The 17,621-nt window shown below is 42.8% G+C and overlaps 1 protein-coding gene across 4 annotated transcripts in view; it reads left to right on the forward strand.

The window, feature by feature from the left end:
• Positions 1-17,621, forward strand: part of raph1a (Ras association (RalGDS/AF-6) and pleckstrin homology domains 1a) — a 92,753-nt gene that overhangs the window by 62,499 nt on the left and 12,633 nt on the right. For 2 of the 4 annotated variants that reach the window (XM_050049423.1, XM_050049424.1), the window contains exons 9-12: positions 1,470-1,544; positions 11,975-12,052; positions 15,773-15,847; positions 16,436-16,520. In XM_050049423.1, coding sequence (XP_049905380.1) covers positions 1,470-1,544; positions 11,975-12,052; positions 15,773-15,847; positions 16,436-16,520 — 313 coding nt within the window. The remainder of the gene's footprint in view (positions 1-1,469; positions 1,545-11,974; positions 12,053-15,772; positions 15,848-16,435; positions 16,521-17,621) is intronic. The other 2 variants (XM_050049425.1, XM_050049426.1) reach the window with 1 other exon arrangement.

Below are 17,621 nucleotides of genomic sequence, written 5' to 3' on the forward strand. Positions count from 1 at the left end.
AAGGCAGTTATGGAGTTTAGTTAATTGATTACTTTCTTCTGGCTTCATCGATAAATACAACTGAGTATCCTCAGATCAAAAGAATCAAAAGTTGTTGTTTTTCATAAAAATTAATCCAAGTTGTGAGGATTGTTGTAACGGCATAAAGTGGTGTGTCAGAGTTAGAGCAAATGAATCAGTGAGTCATATTTGATATGTTATCTGAAGCCTAATTTTTATAAAGTAATATTCATACTCCACTTTATCTCTCCCAAAATGTACAGTTCCTACATTTTGAAAAAATCTGAAAAGCAAGAGAAATTATACTGCGTCTTTCATGATGCATGTTTTGTAATAAAGACTGCTGTATTTATATATAGATAAATATAAATACACACAAGATTGTAACAGTTTGTCTCCTGGGAGAAGAGACTACAAATGTGATTATTATGTTTATGAAACACAGAAACATCCAGTGAACACAGTAAAAACCTGTCGTCTGACTTTATCAGAGACCACAAGCTAAAGTGGACCAGAGCCCTCTAACATCTCTCTGGGAAATAAAGGTTAAATAATTCAGATGCAAACAAATATACAGTCAGCACACACACACACACACACACACACACACACACACACACACACACACACACACACACACACACACACAGAGCAGGACACCAGACTGACTCTCATTAATTATTCATCACTGACTGAATTATTGACCATATTACTCATATTTACTGACACTGTGAATCTCACTGACACCACAGGACAGATCTGCGGCTCACTGAGCTTCATATAATCCCACATACTATAATCCCACATACTTTAATCCCACATACAGGCAGCCGTGCTGTGAGTCACCAGTTCACTCTGAGCAGGTTCATACTGGGCAGACTGGGATCCAGAATATTTGTTACTGCAGCAGAGCAGAGGAGAAACAAGGAGCTGTTTGAGGCGGAGAGTGGGGCTGCGGTTGTCACTTATATTTCACAGTATTTTTGTTTTGGAGAAAAAATATCCACTTCCTTAAATCACATATTCGACGAGGTGATCTGTAGCGGCGGGGAGTGAGGTGGAGGACACACTGTGATCAAGGCTGCTACATTAACTACACTCGGAGCCGCAGTTCTCAGCTTTTGGTTCCAATTTTCCACCATTGAATCAGGTTGTCACCATCTGAAGTACGATGGAGTTTCTGCCAGATGACGCCAAAATCAAACTGTGTTTCCAGCTTTAAGCAAAATGAGCTCATAGAAATAAATAAAAACACATGGATGGATTTTCTTTTGTTGGTTAATGTGTGTTTTAACGTTTCCTCTCCTCCCCAGCGTCATCACTGTGATGTGTTTATGATGTGTTCGCTCTCCTTCACAGGTTTCTGTCTCTGCTTCACCACACAGTTTCCTGCTGCACTGCCACATCAGCCAATCAGACACCAGATTAACTCACCACAACCTCTCTGTTTCTCTGTGTCTCTCTTAAAGCACTCCTATCTGGACAGGGAAACCTCTCTGATTCTGAGAAACATAGCAGGGAAACCTTCCCACCTGCTGACTAAGGTGACACCTCATTCACTTCTGCACGCTCCTCCTCTCCTCTTGCATGGCAACACTCTGTCCCTCCCTTTCCTTTGCATCTCTGTGCTTGAAGCATCAGGAGCAGCCACCTGCATGTTAACTCCTTTTTCTTCCACCTCCCTCTTCTGCCCTCTCACTGTGTTGGAGAGGAGCCAGTGTGTGTGTGTGAGATGCACAGTGTTGTGTGTCCTGTTCGGCTGGTGTGCATTCCCAAAGTTTTACAGAGGCTGCAATGCAACTACTAAGTTCCCATGTGGTACTACAAAACCTTTGTGGTAGCTGTGCAGCAGGAGTGTAACTGTAGGCTCAGTGAAACAACCGACACTAACTGTGATGTGGAGTGTTTGTCAGCCTGCAGAGCAGAAATGGACTGGGATGTATTTTTAGTGTCGTTTCTCATGATTGAACTCTCAAATAAAATTAGCCGCTTGATTTAAATGCAGGAGCAAACAGTGATAACAGTTAAAAATGCAAATAAAAACAGTCTCAAAAAGCACAAAATCATCACATACATATACAGTTTTAAGTTTATAGAGAAGAGTCATAAGTTTTATCATCACCAAGCAAACACTGAGACATTTAATGACCGTTGTTTGAACGATCAAGACGGCTATGGTTTAAAAATTGTTCCAAAGTGAAAGTTGTTTGGGCTGTTGCCTCGGCGTACTTGCAACATGGAAATATAATGTTAGCACAGAAGATAATAAGGCAACGTTTACTCACATGGGACACAAACACAGGTCTCCTGGGTGAAAGTCCTTTGCTTTAACTGTTTATCAGCTAACCCTCCTCATAAAGGACTGCACTACCGTGTTTATTAATGTGTCATTCACATCTCATTCAATCGATTAGTTGTTTGGTCTGTAAAGTGTCAGTAAACTGTGAGACTGTTGATCAGTGTGTCCCAAAGCCCAGGATGACGTCTGCAAATGTCTTGTTTTGTCCACGACCCAAAGAGATTCAGTTTGATGTCGTAGAGGAGGAAACAAACTAGAAAATATTTAATTTTGACTTCTTTCTTATTTATTAATGACACAGGTTAATTGATCATCAGATTTGTTGGCGATTAATTTAAAAGTCGAAAACGAATCGATTAATCGCTGCAGCTGTACTAAAAGCTTCAGTTATCACGTTCCCTGATCGAGCCTTCTCTCTGTAAAGCTTTGTGAGTACTGACCTCTGATCACTGAGCTCACCTGTGAGTCCTGTCTTCATCTCTCACCTCTCACAGCGTCTCTTTGGTTCCTGTTTGCAGGTTTTTTCAGTGAAAACAGAGTTTCTGTCCAATGAGACAGAGACGAGAGCACAGAGAGGGTTTTTGTTTCTATGAAGCATGACGGTTTGCTTTGTTTAAGAAAAAGAAAAGGCATGAGTGAAAGCAAACTGTACCTGACTGTGTGTGTGATATCTGACTGAAGTGTTTCAGACGGACTGAAGAGTCTTACAGGGGGCGATCACACAGGAGTCGTTGTAAAGTTCTGTCAGCACGTCTGCGTTCCACCACTCTGCCCAGGAGATTACACCAAATTTAAGTTCTGTCAGAGAGTTCCGCTGGATCAACACACAGTGACTGTGTCTGTTGGACGGTAGAAGAACAAAGTCACCTGATTGAACATGAGCCTCAGCTGCTAAACCGAATCCTGTGTGATCGTTCTGTCAGACGTCTTCAACGCTGTTTGCATTTAAGAAAATGTTTGGGATGATGATGATGATGATGATGGGATGGGATTCAGTTCTCATGTTGTCTGAAGCCAAACACAGGTAAGTGTGACAGTCAGCGCCTCTGTGTCTGCTTCTATCTGCTAAAATCACCTGATCAGACTGAAAACGTTTTTCCTCTGAGAAAAACAAAACACGTCAGCGATTATCTGACGACTGAATTTACAGACTGGATCAACAGAAGGAAGTCTGAGGGAAGAATTTGGGAGGTTTGCTGTATTTTACAGGTTTTTTAACACAATACTTCAGATGGGAGTAAAAACTGTGAGAAGATTTTGTCTCTCATACAGATGGATTCTTCTCTGTGGTGCTGTCTGTGAGGTGCTGCTTGAGTTTTAATGATGAACTTGGACACAAAATATCTGTTACAATACACAAGAAACCTTTTATTACACAGAGACTGTGTGCACTACTTCACAGACTCTGCTCTGTGTGATGGGAAACCAGGACTCCTCGTTCTTTCTAAACCGCACTGCTGAGCCTGAGAGGAGGAGTTTCAATGTAAGACAGAGTCTGCTGGAGACTAGTGAGTTCTCAGTTCAGGTTCTGTGTCGGCGTTTACAGCATTTAGTTTGCAGTGTGTAGCTTGTGGTTTGTATTTTGCAGCATCAAGTTTGTGGCAGTTTGTGGTCTGAAACCTGCAGCTTGTTGTTTGCAGCCTGCAGCAGTGACCTGAGAGGACATTGTTAAGCAGCCCTGGTTTGTTCTGCCTGGTAATGAGAGTTTGGAGCTCGGCCAGCTGCAGTAATGGAGCTCAGCTGACGAGCCTGACGTTAGCTAACACAGATCAATGCAGATAATGGGACTGACGACCGCTCTAACTGTTGTTGGTGGTGGTGTTGTTCGACCCAGATCAGGAGGCTGGTGGAGAGCAGCCTGTCCTCAGCTCCACTTGTAGAAGTAAACTCATAATAATCTGACAGGGTTAAGGTTGTTTCAGTTTAACGTCCCTGAAGCAGATCTACATGATGAACAGGATGTGCTCACACTGTATAATATGTGACTGTGATGCTGCTGCTAAGCTAAAGCTGCAGCGCCTTAATGACTGAGGGCAAAGTTTTGTTTATCACTTTGTGCATATGTGTGTGTATGTGTGTGTGGGGGGGCATTAGATACAGAGTAAGTAAGGAGGCTTTATTCTGATTGGATCTCCAGTGTCCTGGTTTGATTGGATGATGGAGCAGATGGGGCAGTTTGATTGGATGTCTGAGGAATGTGCCAGATCTGCAGTGATAATCTTCTTTGGTGCAGAGACGGGTGATTCCCTGCAGCAGCGTTTATACACACACGTGCAATTACTCACAGCGGCTGGCAGCGGGCCGTCTGTGTGGAGGTCTTGGCTTCAGGTCGTCTTTCTGATGGCGGCACACAGACTTAAAAATCTGCTCCACATCCTCATTGTATCAACCTGTGGAGAGGACGGAGCGTAGTCCCAAACTTCAGGGGGTCAAACTGAGTCTTGGACCAAGCAGACCCTGGTACGTTGTAGCTCAACACTGGCTCCAGATCAGTTTCAGCCCAGTGGGTCCAAATTAAGTGAATGTGGTCAGATTAATGTTTAACTTTTAAGACTTATTATCTCAGCAGCTGCCACTGGCTTCAAATCCAGATTTTACCGCTGCGGTGCCAAATCAACTCGTCTCATCGTCTCTCAGTGTTTCCCTCCTGCTGTCACTCGGACTCAGTCGATTCTTGGCATAAACGCTCTTAAAACGTGGTTTTATTTTAAGTTGTGGCTCCAGATTAGAGCAGGAGGGGCCCCGATAGGCCCTGAGATTCCAGGCAGATAACGGGGCCAGTCTAATTCCTGCAGCAGTGATTAGGTTGAGAGTGTAATTGTCACACTTGGCAGAGCACGGATGTGTGTGAGTGTGTAAATGTATGTGAGTGTGTTAGCGTGCAGGAGTGTGTGTGTTTCCACATACGGCACACTGTTTCTGTGTCAGTGTTACACTGCCTCAGCAATAAATGCAGTCCGCCCACACACTTTCTCGATCTCACACACACATACACACACATACACACACACACACACACACACACACACACACACACGCTGCTGGCCCACTTCTGCTGCCTCTCTATAAGTCGCATCAGTCCGCTCTGTTTTGAGCCTACGGCGGCTCAGGAGGGACACATTCCTCATAACATCAAAGGCAGCGGGATCTTTCCTGGGCAGAAGCTAATTTTAGAGGCTCTATAATGTAGGTCAGCTGAATATCTATGAGACAGAGAGAAAACGTTTATGCTGCAGCTGAAAATGACGACGGTGGGAGGCAGAGAGAAATGAGAAACACTGGTCATCTGTGGCGGCACGATGAGGAAACGGATGAAAAAACAGTTCATGAAGAAACGGAGCATTTTTATTTTCAATTGAAAAAATGATGCCAGATTTAGGTTGAATGGATGAAATAATGGATTATCACATGTGAATAAAATGTTTTCAGAGAGAAGGATTATTAAGGTGATTAAACCCTTTAATTTGACCAATTAATTAATAATGCCCTGATAATCCCTCAACATACTGTAATTACACGGCTGCTCATGATTTCATGCTGTTTTAAGGGGAAAAAATAAGATTTCATTTTATTGCGACAGAGGGTCTGAATAAATGGAGAATACAGATATTCCCATGGAACAGTGTTTTAGAGCAACATGTTCAGACGACATGTTCGTTATATAAAGAAGTCATTTTGTCATGAACTGAAGTTTTGGAAGGTGCTTTGGAGGGGAGGTTGGTATCACCAAACTTCATGACAATTGTTTGAACAACTATCAGGATAATTCACCCAGAATAAAATCAAGAAAGAGTGACTGTTAGCATAAAAAGTGATAACTGATTTAACGGAAACAAAGAGGACGTAGCAGCGACGACCTTTAAAAGATTTAAAATCCTACACGTAAATAATCAAGACTCCTTCACCGTGCAGTGTGATGATGATGAAGATGTTGAGGGCAGAGATGGAGGCACAGTAATGACTCTGATGGCTGTGATGATGAAGATGTTGAGGGCAGAGATGGAGGCACAGTAATGACTCTGATGGCTGTGATGATGAAGATGATGATGATAACTGACAGCTGCTGCAGGCTTTAATATTCTGTTGATTGGTTAATTGTGAATGCTAACGGACACAACGAGGAATACAGTGTCAGTTAGCGTTAAGATGCTAACTGATGCAACACAGAGTAATGTTGTGTGACCGGGGTCTTAACGTTCCCTGGTCACCTCTGTGACTCACTCATGTTGCTAACAGTGACATTTAATAAATATTTTTAGCAGTCTTTATCTCCTGTAGTTCAGACGTTAAAAGGAACAAACAGATGAGCTGTTATATAACACATTTAATCCTCTGATGTTCTCTTTGTGTCCACCTATTATTTTAGGTCTATTAAAGCTCAGTTAGTTGTTATGTAAGTCTAATGTGCATCATCTTTAATAGCTGCTGATTATGTAAGATCACAACATTAAACTCACTGTAACCTGCCGTCACCATTTTAAGCCACTAACACATGAATGTATTTTGTCAGAACACATGGCAGCTGACATAACTGAGAGTTTTGGTTAAATAACATTTTACTTTGAGGGTTTAAAGCTAACCAAATTTAAGATTTACACATAGATCTTGGGGGGGTGCAGGCAATATTTAGAAAATGTGAATTTGAACTCTTCCAGAAACTAACAGAGGAATTTTACTTAAACAAAATTAAAGGTATTTACACTTTAAAATGCAGAAAATTAAGTTTAGGTGCCACCAGTCCACCCAATACTGAAGATACTGAAACACAACCTGCGCCACTGGATTGGCTCCACTTGTTGTTTTAAATCTGTACGTATGTATATTTTGGTAAAAGCTGTTTTATTTTGAATTTTTGTACAGTACCGTAAATCTTCAATTAAAAGCCCAGTCTCTTTTACTAGCTCAGTGTGGCTACACATTTTGACAAATAAAGGCCTGTCTCAATCAGAGGCCTGGTCTGGTTGCCAAGCAGTTAATTTTTTTAAATAGAAGTTTGTCTGTTGTATAAAAGCAGGTAGTTGACTACCTCAGATTATGTATTCTGTAAGTTATTCATATTCCTTTAGTCTGTAAAGGTCCTCACATCAAATGAATGCTCCGTCCATCAGAGTTAGATCAAATGAATGTTTCATAATTGATATGTTATCTGAAGCCTATTTTTTATACAGTAATATTCAGACTGGTTTAAATCAACAATTTGATTGTATTTCCTGATCTTTGCTGAGCAACAGTTTTGTGTGAAATGAATTAAAAGCCTGTCCCAAATACAGGCCTGTTGAGTTCAGTGATTTAAGCAAATAATAGCCTGGGCTACTAATTCAAGTTTTACGGTAGGTTGTATTTTTAGTATTTTATCTGCTGTGATTTTGCAGGGCTGCTACCTTTGGCCAGGTCCGTCTTATAAAAGAGATTTTTGACCTTAAACAGATGCCGCAGGAATGAGTCCTAAAACCTGGAGATTAGTTAGCATGTTAGCACTCCTGGTTCTTTTCATTTATTTCATTTATAAGGACAACGCACACTGATCAACATTTCTGTAAATGTGCCAGTGTTAGCCAGCTGGCTAGTTTTCAGCTGCAGTCCTTTGGTGAGATGTTTTGACATCAATAAAAGGATCAAATTCACAGGACAAAGACAGCGTGAAGACATAAAGACATCATTAACTACAACAATTAGAAACTGTCAAGGTAGAACAGAAGACGTGCAAAGCAACAAGCAACAGCAGAGCACCAGAACAATACAATAACACAACAGGCATGTTAGCAACACGGAGCACCAACACACATTCAGACATGCAGAGCAGCAACAGAAAGTAAACATATTAAATAGTCATTATGTGTGGTCACATGCACTAACAAGGCATGCGACACAAAGTAAGCTATTTAGATGGTCTAAAGCGGACGGCGGAGGGTGCATAATCCATGTTGCAAGTGTCATTGCTATTTAGATGCAGACGCAGTTGTCATTTTCACGCCCTGCGCCCTCGTCATCTAACTAGCAAATGAACTTGCGCTTCTCTGGGTGTGTTGGTCTAAAAATGAGGAGTGGTCAGGCGCAGTCATGGCGCGTTGCTAGTTAGATGACGTAAAAAGCAAATGCGCCAGTGACCAACAAAAACCTGGTCTAAAGTCAACGGCGCAGTATTTCGCTGTTAAACAAGTTAGTAATATGCGTCTCTAGGCGGGTGCACAACGCGCGTGCACTCTGCTCAGACACACACGGAGCAGCCACACATATGCAAAAGATAACAAATAAAAATATGATTACAATGTGAAAGGTTATTATTGTGCACATTAAAATATTTATCAGAAACACGTCTTAATGGTCAGTCATTAATCAGAATGATCTAATCGCAGTAATAATGATCATCATAATCTGTAATAATGACAAATGAAATTGTGAAATTATCTGACCAATCAATCATTTTTTTGATTGAAAACCAAAGCCCACACATTGCATTTATTTTAACATGTTATACTAGGCTACATTATATTATATTATTATATTGTTATCTGAGTGTAGAGAGGACACACATGCAAATAAGAGGCAGAACACAGCTCTAGGAAACATGTGAAAACAATTAACAAACGTGGGTGGGGGAGAAAACGCTGAACAGGTCCTAGCTGCAGGATCAGCACCTTGGGGAGCTCCGCGGCAGTCCTGACAGCTGTGCTCTGTTATATGATGAAAACAGGTTTGAATAATATTCCACAGATATTTAGTAAGATCTTTCTTGTATTAGTGATCCCACGCCTGCTTTACCTCGGGGAGCTTGGGTGCCTGTCTGCTGTCCCCGTAGATCTGGTTCTGACGGGCCTTCACCTCCCACACGAGGAGATCCGTCTCCTCAGCTGTAAAACGCTCACTCTTTCCAGTTGGTAGGTCCGCCATCTAACTAGCTGTCCGCCGTGCGCTCCAATCGCGCCTCTTTTAAAGGGAATGAGAGGTGACACTCTGATTGGCTTATTGAATGATACGCCCAAAACACACCCATGACATGACACAGAGTAAGTCCAACCCTTTTAGACTCTCCGCCATGTCTAACTAGCAAGTGACTGGGACACGCCCATGCGCCGCACGCCTGGCGCTTTGCGTTTTAGACCATCTAAATAGGGCCCAAAGTAAGCGATGCTGTTAATAAAACAGATACTGTGCACATTTTATGTGTCTTTAAAAAGACAGGGGGCGTCGGTGGCTTAGTGGGAGAGCAGGCGCCCCATGTACAAGGCTGTTGCCGCAGCAGCCCGGGTTCAACTCCAGCCTGTGGCCCTTTGCTGCATGTCACTCCCTCTCTCTCTCCCCCTTCACACTTCTCTGTCCTGTCCATTAAAGGCTAAAAAGCCCCCCCAAAAAATAAATATCTTTAAAAAAAAATAAAATTAAAAAAAAAGACGGTTGCTAACAAGCGGCTAAATGAGACTACAGAACATCATCAGGCTGAACACGACTTTTCAGCTACGCTGTGGTGGTGACGCTGACGTCATGCTAACGTGGTGTAGTTCATTTGTAGCCTAACGTTAGCTTTTTACTTTTGGCCATTTCATTTACGCTGAAAGAGTTATAAAAACAATTGTAAGTATCATAAACATTTGTTTGTCTACAGGCTTTTTGTCGTGGGACCCAGGGTGTTGTTAACGCCCATATTGGCCTTCAAATAAACATTCCTCCAACACTCATGTGACATCCTGGTAAAATTAAAAAACTAAAGTCAAAACATTTTGAACCAATATTTTTCTTGTTCCACACACACCCTGCATAACTACTCTGATTTAAATACTGACACACACTAACTGTGTGTTCCCTCATGTGTACCTGATGTTGTGTTCAGTGGTTCAGTTTTCACACATGATCTTCTGATAAATTTAAACACCAGCTCTGATTTGTATTCGCATGTAATTCTCAACATGTGACACGTCACTGCTGTTGATGTAAATCCTCAGGCGTTAAACACAACCAACAAAACAGAGGCCGCTCATTATGGAGCTGTTTATGAGCTTATTCTGCTGCGAGAATCTGTGTGTGTGTGTGTGTGTGTGTGTGTGTGTGTACTTCAGGGGTTTTTTGGGGGGTGCCGATAAAGGGATTGGCTGCTAATCTCTTCTTCCTCATCCCCCATCATCTTCATTTCGTTCTGCCCTTTCGCTCGTTCACAATATGGATCCTCTTGTGTGTGTGTGTGTGTGTGTGTGTGTGTGTGTGTGTGTGTGTGTGTGTGTGTGTGTGGGCTTGCTGGCTAAAGTGGAGCACCTCCGTTAGGGCAAACACAGACATCCAGACACTCATGTGAAGCGACTGAAAAGAGCCCCAAAAACTGACTTCAGAGACGTGTGAGCGTTTGAGAGCGAATCAGCGAGTGATTAGAGACGAGGAGGAAGAACACATCAGATAAGATGAGGACACTGCGTTGTGTAAAGCGGGAGAGAGACGGCGAGGAGGGGGTATGAGAGCTTGAGATAAAGAGATCAGCTCCTCTGCATGGAAGTTGGCACAGCAAAAAAACCGCCCCTCCCCCACCCCCGTCCATCTCTACTTTCCTCTCTCCTCCTCTCATTCCCTCTGTGTCGCTCTGCCAGGGAGGATGTGACAGGACAAGGTAGCATCTTTCACTTTGATCCAGTCGGCTGCATCAGTGACCAGGCGATCAGTCTGAAGATCAGTGGGTAACTAGATTAGTCGACCTGCAGCTCAGTCAGACAGTAAACAGGAAGTCAGTTGTTCTGTCTCTGTTTGTTTCTACTCCTGTTTCTATTTCTCGTCTTATTTTTGCTTCCAGACTTGTTGTTAGCGCCTGCTACACTCTGCTCTGCTGGATTTAAGACTTCTTCTGCTCCTCCATCCTCCATCCATCCTTCTCCACCTCTGTTTGTTTTCCTCTCAGCTGATAATCTCAGCTCCATCTCGTTGTTGAAGGTCGACGAGCGACGTCTTTGAGTCGAAGCTGTGATTGCAGATCGGAGCGTCTCACAGCTGAGTTGTCATAGAAATAAAAACAGACTGGACTTTTCAGCGGCGGCGGCATCAGAGAAACGCTCCTCCAGTCTGAGTGTGTGTGTTTGGGAAATTTGGATAATCATTTAGAGAGACTACCAACATGTAGCGTCCGAGCGTTAATCCAGTCACATTCTGCTGCTGTCACAATAATACTGAGATGATGGTGATGAAGAGGAGGAGGTGGAGGAGCAGGGTTTGTGTTGCGGTCAGACATGTCTGATGACTCCTCACAGCTTCTCGGGCAGCACTCCTCCGTCTTGTTGGGAATAACCTCAGGCTGCTGATTTGGGGGAACTCTCTGCGTTCACGTCTTGTAGCTCTTCATTCACTCAGTGTTAGTGTGAGAAGTTTTTCTGTGGAAGAAGCCGATGAGACGGGAGTGATGTGCACAGACTGGGATACTGTGTCCAAACTGTGACGATAAAAACTGGGATTTTTTGGGATTCTATTTATTTTTAAAGCAGATTTTATGGTGGACGCAGACACAGAAGTTTTGGCTGTTTGAGTTGAAATCAACTGAAAATAAAAATGAATTCCTGTTGGAGGAATCAGGTAGGTGAGAGTGGTGCATGTGTGTCATTAATACGGATTATGATCATTGCAGGAACACGTCTGTCGATGCTTTCTGTTTTATATTGACTGACCGGTGAATAATTTCTGTCGCCGTCATCACTGTGTGTGCAGGAGGAGCAGGCCGCCAAGCTGAAGGCGGAGAACATCCGAGTGGCCCTGGAGAAGATCAAGGAGGCCCAGGTTAAAAAGGTGAGTCTGGTTAACACACACACACACACACACACACACACACATGAGAGAGGAAGATGCTGTGTGTTGTGTGTGCATGTGTCTGTCTGTGTGTGGCACGTGTCCAGCAGACTCGTTTTTCTGGGTCAGGTCAGTGTTACTCCACATGGAAAGCTCCGGTCAATAACAGCTGGGGTCATACACACACACACACACACACACATGCGCAGCACTCAGCATAATGACCACTGCAAGTTAAGTCCCAATCCCTCAGAGAGAGACAGAGGCTGGATTAACAACCTGGATTTATTTCACACTGAGACCGAACACAGACAGGTATCTGTGTGTCTGTGTGTCCGTCCAGTCTGATCGTTGTTCTGCATCCTTCTGCACTGTCTCTGACTCTCTGTCACACAAACGCATGAAGCACATGTTATCCACATGAAGGATAAGATGGTCAAAAGAGAACCATATGACAAGGCAAGTTTCTTGTCATGCAACCTTCGACTGTTGTATCATAAACAAGACATAAAATAAGAGGCTCAGACGTAGAGCTGCACATTTGAGGGTCTGATATAAAGATCCAAATGTAGTAACAATGGACGCACAGAAACCATAAGTACTTTTTAGACAGGAGTTGTGCAAATTTGCAGGAAAGCCTAATCAGTCTTTTTTCAGCATTGGCAGTATAAAAACAAAATCGGGGAGTGCAGCAAAATGCCGCCTACCTACTTTTGTTTATACAGAATGTGCCTTTTTCGGGGCAATGGGGGGCGTGAGCAAGTAACAAAACGTGTAGCTCAGCGTGTCTGTCAGGTTTGTGTTTCCCTCTTGCTACTAGCTGCTCGCTAATTCCTGCTATCAGCTGTTTACTGTTTATCCACCGCCAGTGACTCACATGTGCGGCGTCATCAACAGCTCCTCCCACAAGTCATCAACAGCCCCTCCTGTTACAGAAGGCCGCCTCAGTCTGTTTAAACTAAAAGGGTTCCACCAATATGTCTACCCTACGAGGCAGAAAATTGGGCACCTCGGATCAACTCGCCAATCCGGCTCTGTGTGTCTAAACGCTCGCAGCTTGCCGGCAAAACGGCCCAACATTCACTGAAAACCTGCCAGTGTAAAAGGGGCTATTAATAACCCACCGTTATGTCTATGGAGATGTTGTGTTTTCAGTTTGTCTCATCTGTTCTCGTGAACAAGATATTTCAGCAACACCTCCAGGGAATTTGTTCAAATTTGGGACAAATGTCCACAGGGACTCGAGAATGCACTGATTAGATTTTGGTGGACAAAGGTCACTATGACCTCACAAAATGCATTTTTGGCCATAACTCAAGAATTCATTTACTAATGAGCAGTCCTCTGCCTTCGGGCTCGGTCCCTAATTATGATACATATTCCCACAACAGATATCCAATAGGATAAAATGATGATGTTTTATAACAAAAATGTAAACTTCACTGTGACATCATAATGTTTTGTGGCCATTAATCATCTGGTCAGACACTAAACTTGTGACACTAATCGTACTTAAAGGGATAGTGCACCCAAAAATGAAAATTCAGCCATTATCTACTCACCCATATGCCGAGGGAGGCTCAGGTGAAGTTTTAGAGTCCTCACATCACTTGCGGAGCTCCAAGGGGAGAGGAGGTAGCAACGCAACTCCACCTAATGGAGGCTGACGGCGCCCCAGATTCAAANCTAAAACTTCACCTGAGCCTCCCTCGGCATATGGGTGAGTAGATAATGGCTGAATTTTCATTTTTATCCCTTCTATCCCTTTAACTTATCGTAAATTATACTGTATGATGTATGTTTGTATTTTCAATGTGTGTATAAATGTTAAGTAATAGCGTCTGCCTTCACGTTTCTGTACTGGGACATCTCGTTATATATTATTTCTTACTGACTGAACAAGTAAAACTAGTTCAGCACAACTGCTGCCATGGCGATGAGAGGAAAGTTTCATCCTCTGAGGAGTTTGTTTGTAATGTGGTTTAAATATTTCATGCTCTCAGCTCTATGAGATGTGATGCCTCTTAACCACAGAGAAGCTCTGTGTCATTTCATGAGAAAACAACAACATGCAGTCGTCAAACTGCGGAGCTGGATTATTGTAAATTTGTAAATTTTACAATAATCCAGCTCGTCGTGTTTTTTTGTGCATATTCTTTTAAAGAATATGCACAAAAAAACAGGACGAGTTTAAAGGCTAAGTTTGGGATTTTTTTTAGCCTGGACCCTATTGTCCCATGTTTCTGTCTCACTGACTGAAGCTGGTCCAGTTTGGAGCAAAAAGGTGCTCGTGCCATGTTTGCACCTTCAGTTTACGTCCACTAGAAGTCAACTCTCAAACAATGATTTCGACATGTCCTCAACTGTGCTACAAACGATGCTCTGAATGTGTCGCACAAGTGATGCACAACACTGTCACAGAAATGCATCTGTTTTTGAATGTACTGATAATAACACAAACTTATTCACACAAAGCAGCACCAGTATTCACAAAAAAAAGTCACATGAGTGTGTGATGTTTTTCAAGTAACGTACCACACCCTAAACAGCTCATGGGTCAAAAAGGAGAGCTGAATGTGTGTGACAGGCCAACGCTTTCAGACGATCGACAACACAGGAAATCATCTTTTTAAAAAGATAGCTTTGGTACTTTTTCAAGTTGAACCCTGTTTTCTCAGGTGTGACTGATGGGAACAACAATTATTAAAACTGGCTCAATATTTAAAGACAGGCCTGAAGCGAGAGCAGCAAAAAAACACTGCAATGTAACCACTCGGGGAAGGTTTGTATTGTCAGTTTATGGCCACTAAAAGTGTTTGTTTTTCCACTGACAGGCTCAGAGTGTTATTCTAAGTGTCTGAAACATTATGGTGAGAATCCCGAGTTAAAGAGTAAGATCCTTTTTGTTTAACCAGAAACATCTCTGAAATTGCATTCCATCAGACTCAATAATAAACAGTAATTTTAGTGTGTATGCAGGCGGCATGTCTTCACATCTGACTGAATGAATTAAGGTTTTATTTCAACCAAACCAGAGTTGGAGATTGTTGTAGTATTCGCTTTTTACGTCTGGAACCTCCCGTCTACAACGGGCTTGAGACGCACCCTCGTTGAGGGCTTGGCTCAGATTCCAGAGTAACTCTCTTACCCTGAAGCCTTCTTAAGGAATAATGATCCCGTTTGATTTGACGGTGGGAACCTCTTGCAACAGCATGCCATTGCTGACGTCAACCCCAGCAGGATTTGAACCCTGGACCTTCCGCGTGGAGTTTTGTTTATATCAACTTTGAATTTAAGTGTTTTTTACAATGATGAAGTCAGTGTGTAAACTGAGTCTGGTGGTTTCTGGTTAAACAAAAAGGATTTTACTCTTTAACACAAAGCTCTATCTCTGTAGGGATCCTTTCCATAAGTTGTCAAACACACATTAACAGTCTGAGCCTGTCAGTGACAAAACCAAAAACTTTTAGTGGATGTAAATTGATGTTGCAAACATGCCCTGAGTGGTGACATTTCAGCCTGTTTCGCCACTGCCGGCTGCAGCAGACTCGCTCAACACTGAGCAGCCACTCAGACCCAAAGACCTGGGACAACAGGGTCCAGATTGAAAAAAGCAGAAGCTACTCTTTAACAACCAGAATCAATAATTTGTTATAGAGGTGTTGTGAGTTGACAATAAAGATGTAAATAATCTTCTCTGTTTCTCCTCTCTCCTCACAGTTGGTGATTCGAGTTCATTTGTCAGACGAGAGTTCAAAGACGATGATGGTGGACGAGAGACAGACAGTCAGACAGGTACGACTGGGACTCTCATTACACCTGTGGACAGCGGGGGAGAAGTTTGAAAACCAGTAGCTGTCGCAGCAGCAGTAACAGTGTCTGTGTCAGGGACGCAAATAATAATATTTGTAACATTTGTCACAAGCAGAGCTGCAGTATCTACAGTACAGTTGATTTTAGTGTTGCCAAGAGTAAAAAGCTAACAGTAAGCTAAAAACAAACTACACCACAGTCGCTGACTTCAAAGTCAAAGCCACTTGTTAGCAACCACCTTATTAGGACACGTCAAAGCTTCAAAATTCACTGTATTTACTGTATTTACTGTATTTACTGATGTGTTTCATGAACAAAACCTGACAGTGTCTCTGAAGCTTGTGCTAACCACAGACATTATTTCAGGCAGCTAACCAAAAACATTCAAAATACCCATTGACTTTGACACGAGGGAACTGGGAGTGCTAACATGCTAACTCATTCTTGGGTTTTTGGACTCATTCCTGCAGCAAACTATGAACAGCAGTAAAATAGCATCATCAGGAGCAGAAGTATCAGTAGGAGTAGTGTCGGTGCAGTGTCGTCCTCACGGTGTCTCCTGTCCTTCAGGTTTTGGACAGTTTACTGGAGAAGTCTCACTGTGGCTACAGTCCAGACTGGTCACTGGTGGAAACCATCAGCGAGCTGCAGATGGGTGAGCGCACACACACATTTCTTGTTCTGACTGGTGCTGTGTAGAGCTTCATATCACCGTCCCACAGTGAGTGGAGGTTACTGTAGAGCAGACATCATATTTCAGCTGATGTCACATGTTGTAACTGGATTATCTGGCTTCAGTAAGGACTTGAACGAAAGTGAGGTGCTGTTACAGCTCAATATGCTGCAGTGACTTCACTCTGCTGATCAGTGGAGTTCTGACACTGCTGAAGATTTTTGTAGCAACAGATTAAAGTCATTTCTAACGAGTTTACTAAAGACAGTTTTTTAAGTGGTGCAACATGATTAAGTTAATTACTAACTTATTCCAGACCTCCAGGTGTGTGTGTGTGTGTGTGTATCGAAGAAGCACATTAAGTGTATTTGTCAGTAACATTGTGCCCAGCAGTGACTGTCAGACAGCACAGATATTCAGCCACAAAGATGTGAGTGCACACACACACATAAACACACACACAGCTCCCTAAGGGGGCGAGATGTGTGTTTGCCAGCACACACTGTACTACGAGCTTCAACTCCACTTAACACTCTTTGACAAACACACACACACACACACAGACTCTTTATGTAGGTCCGGTGCGATGGTGCGTGTGATCTAACCTACATCTTCAGGGCTTCTGCTGAACAGCGACTCAGCGACATTATGAAACAGAGACAGAGAGAAGGTGGAGCTCATCCTGCCACGTTCAGCCAAACCTGAACCTTCTACTCCGTCTGTGTTTCCAAAAACCTCGCTGAGGGCCACGACTGGGCCTGAGGAAGATTTAAATTAGCTCCTGTGTTCATTAACCCTTTGACAGAACACACACACACAAACACACACACGCACACACACACCAGCACCACCAGCACCCTGCTGTGTGCCCTTTGGCAAGACACTGACTTCCTGTCAGATCATAACCTCTGACCTGTCACTGCTTCCCCACAGGAAATATAATGATTATCATCACAATACAAAGAATGATTCTTTTCCTGATTATTATTTTAAGTAGCACAAGTAGTATCATAGTCATTTAGTATATAGTAGTATAGTGACATAGTTTTTAACGACATGCTATACTATGACTTTTTTTCATGA

The sequence above is a fragment of the Epinephelus moara genome, chromosome 7 (genome assembly GCF_006386435.1).
Source record: "Epinephelus moara isolate mb chromosome 7, YSFRI_EMoa_1.0, whole genome shotgun sequence".
NCBI lineage: Eukaryota > Metazoa > Chordata > Actinopteri > Perciformes > Serranidae > Epinephelus > Epinephelus moara.